This window comes from Octopus bimaculoides, chromosome 2 (assembly GCF_001194135.2).
Source record: "Octopus bimaculoides isolate UCB-OBI-ISO-001 chromosome 2, ASM119413v2, whole genome shotgun sequence".
NCBI lineage: Eukaryota > Metazoa > Mollusca > Cephalopoda > Octopoda > Octopodidae > Octopus > Octopus bimaculoides.
The window spans coordinates 28,119,225-28,127,506 of NC_068982.1; the positions used below are offsets into that span (position 1 = coordinate 28,119,225).

Genomic DNA, 8,282 nt, shown 5'->3' on the forward strand with positions numbered 1-8,282 from the left:
ACAATCAAATTTTGTGTATAACGGAAGTAAAAACTAAAATAGGTAAAGAAAGAATGTTACATTAAACTCTAGGGAAAAGCAAGGGTAATTAAATATAGGAGTATAATAGCGAGAAAATTATTCAAGAGTATCTACTTAGAATGCATTGTCGTATACTTTCTTTGTTATGTAAAATGCTACTGAATTATATGTTTGTATATATAGTTATGTAAATGTGTTAATACATCCACATTTTTAGGTATGTGTGCGAATACGCGTGTATGAATCAGGTGATGTGCATTTGGGTGCTTTGTTTTAATCTGGTTCAGTTTAAAGAGATAATGTAGGAGTGTGTGAGAGATGTGCGCGTGTTCGTGTGTGTGAAAAGAAGGGTCTACGTGTGAAAAAAAGCACTATCAACATCTTAGTGGGAGAGAAATACTAACTAGGGTAGGTGGACAGGAAGGTGGTATATGCCGTGAAGAAAAAGCAATACTGCTATACAACCGGTGTTTAATTATTACTTGAATAAAGGTTTAAAATAGCACAAACCAGAACTATTATTAGTATAATCCACTTGTATTCAGATAAAATAAAATACGGTTTCAACTTTGTCGTATTTCTTCAGAAATAATAATAAGCGACATTAACTTTTAGAATAGGCACTTTAAGATAGCCGCATACAATTAGAAACTCACATTCACATTGGTACACATGTGAAAAGACACAATCTCGATTAAAACACGTCTATCGAAATCATAGCATTTGAATTATTCTAATTTGCAGGACAGGTTTCTTTAGCAAAACCAGTAATGCGTCAGCTTTGACCTCTTGCTAACCATGAAGAAAGTGCAAATACGCCACTTGGGTCAGTACAATTAACTACAGCAAATATTAGACAGCATAATAAAAATTGAAACTTCGCCCAGTAGGAAAGTTTTATTTATCAACATTAACCACCCCACTATCGAGTTTTTGACTTCTCAACTTCAATTACAATAGCTCTACCTTTTTGAAGCTGGTCACTCTATTCCTGTCTCTGTTAAATTAAATCGACGCATCTGACCCTCTTTTTATCGGTATCTTTGCTGGATCATAGACTCCGATTCAAGGACAATATATGATTTCAAGTTATGAGCCCTAAATATTATGACTTTAAGTTTTCTAAGTTCAAGATTTTTGCTTATCCAGAGTCAGTTAGGTAATGTATCCGTGACAGTGCAATTAAATATACCTACTTTTGAAAGAAAAAGGGGTTTTACGTTTTACCAAAGAAAAAAGAAAAAGAAACCAAAACATTTTTTAGTCACTTAAAATATTGAAATCAATTAAAACATTTTCATTTAGAAATCTATAGCAAAAAAAAAAAAAGAAAAAGGAACGTTACCAAAAATACATAATCCTGAAGGCACATTTGGCTTTAGAATTAGGGACATTCGAGAATTCTAAATTCGTTTTTCTATGGTGAGTCAAGAGCGCTATATGGTTTCGATGCCAGTTTAATGCTATTATGCTATGCTTAAGCCGCCAACAATCAAGAGAAAAGTTTGCATATTATTTGCGCTTTATTGCTTTGCCGTCCGTGATGACAATTTTAAGGTATCTTTAAGGAGTTCTTTCTTCAGTTAAGGCTTCATAGATAAAATCTTGGAATTATCGAGAAAATGCATTATGATTTTTACCAAACACCGATTATACATCTGAATAATTAAGAAGATTGAAATTGAAAAGATTGAAATTTGCAGTGAACACATTAGCTACAAAGGAGTAAATAAAATGAGGGTTAGAAATTGTAACAATCATACTTTGATTAAAGTGTTTTGACTGCCGGATTACATAGTCCTCGCTAACATCTGTAGATCGAGTTCAGGTCAATCTCCTCTGTCCATGCTTCCCTGCATATTCTAAATTTTTTTCCACATTACTATTAACACTCCTCTCTCTCACACTCCAGCCTAGATATCAAAAGATTTACAATTACTGTGAATCAAAGTCTTCCATTTCACATTCTTGTAAGTTCGTCTACTCTCTGACGGACTTACCTCCTATCCTGCAAGGGAAATATCGATCTAAGCTTACCCCTTTCTCAAATCCTCATCCTCACTGACTTCAGCGTATAAACTCCTTCCTTTTGTACTTCTACACAGACACCTCAAATACAGAAGCTGAATGATTTGCTATTCTGAGCTATCTGCTCCAGCTATTTCTGTCCACCCCCATCCCCACCGACACATCGGCATACCCGTAGCATATCCTCTCGTCACTTCTGCTGGGTCACACGCACTAGATCCTATTCGTTTCACTAACCAGTTATGTGTTCCCTGGAATTCCTACTCCCTGCTCATTTCTGTCTTCCGTTTTTCCAACAGATGCTCAAACCGAACAAAAACTACACTATTGTCACCAGTTAGTGAACCTTCAAAGGTTACAGGAAGCGCTTCTTCCACTTTGACTAACTTAAAAAAGAAAACAAGATAATACCATAGAACCTTGGACAATTTCATTTTAGGTACAAGTCGATCGAACCCTTGTATGTGGAACTGGGTGGATGGAAAATGTAGGAACGGCCGTCGAATGATTAATCTTCAGAGAGGCGGCGTACTAACGATTTTGCCAGCTCACTACCTTAACAATAATAATGGTTTCAAATTTTGGTATAAGGCCGGCAATTTTGGGGGAATTGTTAAGTCGATTACATCACCTCCACTGCTTACTTGGTATTTACTTTATCGATCCCCAAAAGGATAAAAGGCAAAATCGACCTCGGCGAAATTTGAACTCAGAGCGAAAAACGGACGAAATACCACTAAGCATCTTGTCCGGTGTACTAAAGATTCTGCCAAATCTCTGCCTTCTTCATAATAATATTAGTAATGATGGACCCTCCCGTCGAAGACGATGTATAAGCGTTCCGATTTCGCCGAACGACCTGCATAAAGGATTTGTTTATAGTGATCAACTGTATGTTCCATTCATTAGCTCACTTCCTCTATCAAGTCGACGTTGCCTGAACAGGTACACGGTGTGCCGCAGAGCAACGTGAGATGCTCAAGAACACAACGCACCACTCGGCTGCTGTCCACATTCCCAGAATCTACCAGAACAAACAAAACCGAGCGTTCCGAGAAGTAAAACAGCAGCAACAACAACGACGACGACGACAATAACAACAACAACCTCAACAACAACAATCCTTTCTGCTATAGACACACGGCCTGAAATATCGAGATGGGTGGGGCGGACTAGTCGGTTTCGCTGGTTCTTAATTTATTGACTCCGAAAGGATGAAAGGCAAAGTTGACCTTGGCGGAATTTGAACTCAACGTAGCGATGGGCGAAATACCGCTAGGCATTTCGTCCAGCGTGCTAACGATTCTGTCAGCTCTCTGTCTTACATAATAATAATAATAATAATAATAATAATAATAATAATAATAATAATAATAATAATAATAATAATAATAATAATAATAATAATAATAATCCTTTCTGTTATAGGCACAAGACCTAAAGTTTTGGGGAAGGGGGTTAGTCGATTACATCGACCTCCAGTACTCAACTGGTACTTATTTTATCGACACCGAAAAAGATGAAGATAAAGTCAATCTCTGCAGAAATTATACTCAGAAAAGCGAAACTGGAAGAAATGCCATTAAGCATTTTCTCCGGCATACTAACGATTTTATCAGCTGGTCGTCATATGTTTCAAATTATGGCACGAGGCAACAATTTTAATGGAGTGGGGAAGTCGATGAGATCAATCCCAGTATTTGACTGGTACTTATTTCATCGACCCTGAAAGGATGAAAGGCAAAGTCAGTATCGGCGGAAATTGAACTCAAAACGTAAAAACGGACGAAACGCCGCTAAGCATTTTGTCCAGCGTGCTAACGATAGCCAGCTCGCTCGCCTTAAGAATCCTTTCTACCATAGGCACAAGCCCTGGAATTTTGTGGGAGGGGGACAGTCGATTAAATCGATACCAATACGCAACTGGTACTTAACTTATCGATCCCGAAAGGATGAAAGGCAAAGTCGATCTCGGAGGAATTTGAACTCAGAACGTAGCGACGGGCGAAATACTGCTAAGCATTTTATCCAGAGTTGCTAACGATTCTGCCACCTCACCGTTGATAATGATAACAGCAACAACAACAACAACAACAACAACAACAATAATAATAATAATAGGGAATTGTAATGCCAGATGGGCAAACAAAGAGAGCGGTTGAGAGAGGACAGTGGTATAAGTAGTTGGGAATACTGGAAGTAGATGAGATAAAAAATGAAGAAATGAAACAAATTACCAGTAGAGATTACACAAGGAGAGTCAGAAAATTTTGCAGTCAAAGCTGAATTCCAAAAATTTCATTTAAGCAATAAATCCAAAAGCAGTACCCTTAATCAGATATAAAGTTGGACTAATAGACTGGACCAGAAACGAAATAATGTTACTTGACAGAAAAACTAGGAAGTTGTTGACGATGTATGGAGCCCACCATCCGAAAGCTGATATCAACCGGCTGTACTTAAGGAGAAACCAGGGTGGAAGGGGTTTAATAGCAGTAGAAGAATGTGTACAGACAGAAAGAAAAAGTCTAGTAGAGTATATATAGAGCAGCACAAAGAAACTACTAAAGATAGTTAAGAAAGAACAGGTGATGAAAGCGCGTAATAGGAGAAAAAGACAAGAATGAAATACAAAAGTGAGCACGTCAGACAGATCGAAGAGAAAATTCTGCATGGCCAATTTTTGAGAGCTACTCAAGACATATGTAAAAAAAAAAGAAAAAAGAAAAAAAAAAAACCTGAGCAGAGTTAAAAAAGGGGAAATTAGAAAAAGAAACAGAGCGCCTAATTGTAGCAGCCCAAGATCAAGCGATAAAAACAAACTGAGAAAAAATATATATGGAGAAAATGTGTCAGAAAAATATAGAGGCTGTGGAAAGTCTTCATCATTTCTAAACTATCAGAATATTATTGGTCTTCTTCCTTTTCCAGTTCTTTCGTCCTTCAACTCTATCTGTAACAGCAGTCTTTCGTTTTCATTTCACACAAGGGTTAGCTAGCAAACAGTCACTCAACCTGCCTCAAATCATTACATTCTACCATCTTAAATAGGAAGGACAAAGAAAAAAAAAAGATCAAAGGTCGTTACCATGTCATAGGGTTGAAAACCTGTTTTACCGGATTCTGTGGCATGTACATTCCCGCTCCAACTCCTGGACGGACATCGCTCCGTCGCAGAGATACTTATTTTTACCAACTGGGTGGATTGGAGCAACATGAAGTGTTTAGTTCAAGAAAACAATGCATCGTCCGGCCCAGGGATCGAAACCACTATCTTATGATCATGAATCCAACACACTGAGCCACATGTTTCAACAAATAGGAAGGACAGTAGATAATAATAGACTACTCTTTTAATACGTTTGCTTTCCTTCGTCTCTCATTAAGGACGATGGATGAAGGTAGTAGTTGTTCGCCCCACTGGAACAGCATTGTCTATGACAACAATCCGATGCGACGCCGAATGTTCTCTCCGGGGTGTTGTCCAGTTCTGTCTTTCCAGTAGAGGGTGTTTGATAGGATCCAAGCCTGGGCAGTATGGTATAGAGGACTGGTTGTTGTCCATACAGCATGTCTCTCCTTTCTACGTTACTCATGGATCCAAAGGAACAGCAGGGTCGTTAAAATTTAGTATCAAAGTCATCGTAGGAATTGTCAGAACGAGGTCCTCCACAGGTTTGAAATTAAGAATTTCTTTCCCCTAAATGGGACTTTCCCGCCACCTAAGAAGCTCCATCTTACTGTAGTCAGTTCAGCAATTTCAGCTGAGTCAGTGTTCGGAAAAAGAAAAGACAATTTAAACACACATAGAGAAGTGAATACACGATAAAACAAATTACGAAGTATTCTATATAATATTTATTCACAAACATTAGTACAGAAAAAAAAAAAAAAAATTGACACATGACACTCTTTTCATATGAATCTTATATTTATCTTTATCAAGTTGGTCCCGTTAAAAAGTCAATAACGAGTACTGTTTATGTAATAAAACTGAAAGAATTCATATCAAGCGTTTCAGTTTATTGTAATCGGAAAAAAATATTTAAAAAAAAGAAACCACCAACAAAACATAAAATGAATAATTATATAAAAATGAATTAAATGAAGTAATTAATCATCCCACTTTGTATATAAAAGTTACGTTTGCATAAAGTTTCTAATGGTTTGTGAGTGCGATTCACCTAAAACTTTTCTGTAACAATTAAAATGTGTCGATTTTTTTAGGCGCCTTTGCAAAAGAAAAGCGATCTGAAGTTTCCTCTTTATTAAAAAAATGTAATAAAAACGTAAAAAAAAAAAAAAAAGATTTGTGGAGTATGTTCTTATTCGCATCACTTGTTACCAACACTATTATGCTTGTCTTCTTCCTGAACGTAATCTACAAAGAAAGAAAATATTCATATATTGAAATAGACTCTATAAATGCTTTGGTATTTCTTTAGAAGAAATTTTGATATTAAATTAAGATTTAGTAAAAAAAAAAAAGTTAAGAAAACCAACCATCAAATAAAAATAATTACTAAAATAGGCAAAAGGCCAGAAATTTTTGATAAAAAATATAGTACCGAATTCATCCAACAGCTACATGACAAACTGATGGAAAATCCGAGCAAGGGAATCCAGGTTTTAGCGAGAGAGAAGGGTGTTGGAGTCGCCACCATAAAGCTGGCCTTAAATGAGGATCTTCGCTACTACTCGTACAAGAGGTGCAAGGGACAAATTCTGACTGCCAAGGCCAAGGAGAACCGCTTGACAATGACAAAGAAGGTCATGAACAAGCTGAGACATCATGTTGAGCCGGGGATGAGCTGATTCTTCTTAGAAGAAAAAGAACTTCTGCCAGGACAAGTTACACAACACCCATAATAACAGGTAGCTTGCTTACAACTCATGTGATATCCCACGTATCATGAAAACCAGGTTCCCTCAATCTGTGATGGTGCTTCGGCGTGTCTTCAATGAGAGTGAGACCATGCAGCTCTACATCTTTTAAAAGGGCCTTAGGCTCAATTCAGACGTCTACATACATACACGCTAAGGTACGGGGACGTAAAGACACCAGCATCGGTTGTCAAGCGATGATGGGGTACAAACACACACAGAGTGACAGAGAGACAGCCGGACACACACGCAGACATACACGCAGACACATACACACACACTCTCTCTCTCTCTCTCACACACACACACACACACATACATACACATACTACATGTGTGTGTATATATATATATATATATATATATATATATATATATATATGCATGACGGGTCTCTATACAGTTTCCGTTTACCAAATCCACTCACAAGGCACTGATATAGGAGACACTTGCCCAGTGAATCCGCAACCACGCAATTGCAAACCGAGCTTTTCAACCACACAACCACTTGCAAAATACTATTCATTTACAACTTTAGGAAAAGGAACCAAAACGTATTTTTTGCCGAAAACTTACCGTTACATCTATACACAAGATCTGACCAAATCACATTTTCTTGAGAAAAGCAGAATACACCGAGGCGTCCACCTTTCAATGTGAAATCATAAATGTTTCCAGAATCTGCTACCAGCTCAGATTTTTCATAGAAGATAACCCTAGGAAAACAAAGAAGAAAAAGAAATGAATAAATATTCACTTTGAAAATAAATAGTAATATATTTATGATTTCTAAATTTTATTCGTAATTTCGTCAATAATATTTGTGTCCCTCAAATTATAATAATGGTTTCAGATTTTGGCACTAGGCCAGCACTTTTAAGGGGAGGGTTTAGTCGATTATTGCCCAGATATTTGAAGAAGGATACGATTTCGATAGTTGTGCCATGCAGTATTATTTTTAGGATCCAAACAGGGCTTTTCAGAGCAGGGCTGATAAAGAAGAATGGTTTTATTAAGGTATATCAAGAGGCCTAACATGTTACATACATACGTGCATACATACATACATGCATACATACATACATACATACATACACATTCACACATGCATACATACACATACATACATACATGCATACACACTCATACATACAAACATACATACACACATGCATACATACATACACACATGCATACATACATATATACAGCTTTGTATCTTTGTTAGAAACCAGCCCCTAGCCCCTTCCTCAGGGGAAGAATTTAAATATTTAAAAACGGAAGAGGACATACATGCACACACACACACACACACACACACACACACACACACACACACACACACACAC

General features: G+C 37.2%; 1 protein-coding gene across 1 annotated transcript in view; it reads right to left on the reverse strand.

Moving 5' to 3' along the window:
- Window positions 1–5,889: 5,889 nt before the first annotated feature.
- LOC106872747 (cartilage oligomeric matrix protein) overlaps window positions 5,890–8,282 on the reverse strand; it is a 130,240-nt gene continuing 127,847 nt past the window's right edge. The window contains exons 23-24 of the mRNA XM_014919838.2: window positions 7,510–7,649; window positions 5,890–6,430 (exon numbers count right to left, since the gene is read on the reverse strand). Of these exons, the coding sequence (XP_014775324.1) occupies window positions 6,384–6,430; window positions 7,510–7,649 (187 nt within the window). The 3' untranslated portion in view covers window positions 5,890–6,383. The remainder of the gene's footprint in view (window positions 6,431–7,509; window positions 7,650–8,282) is intronic.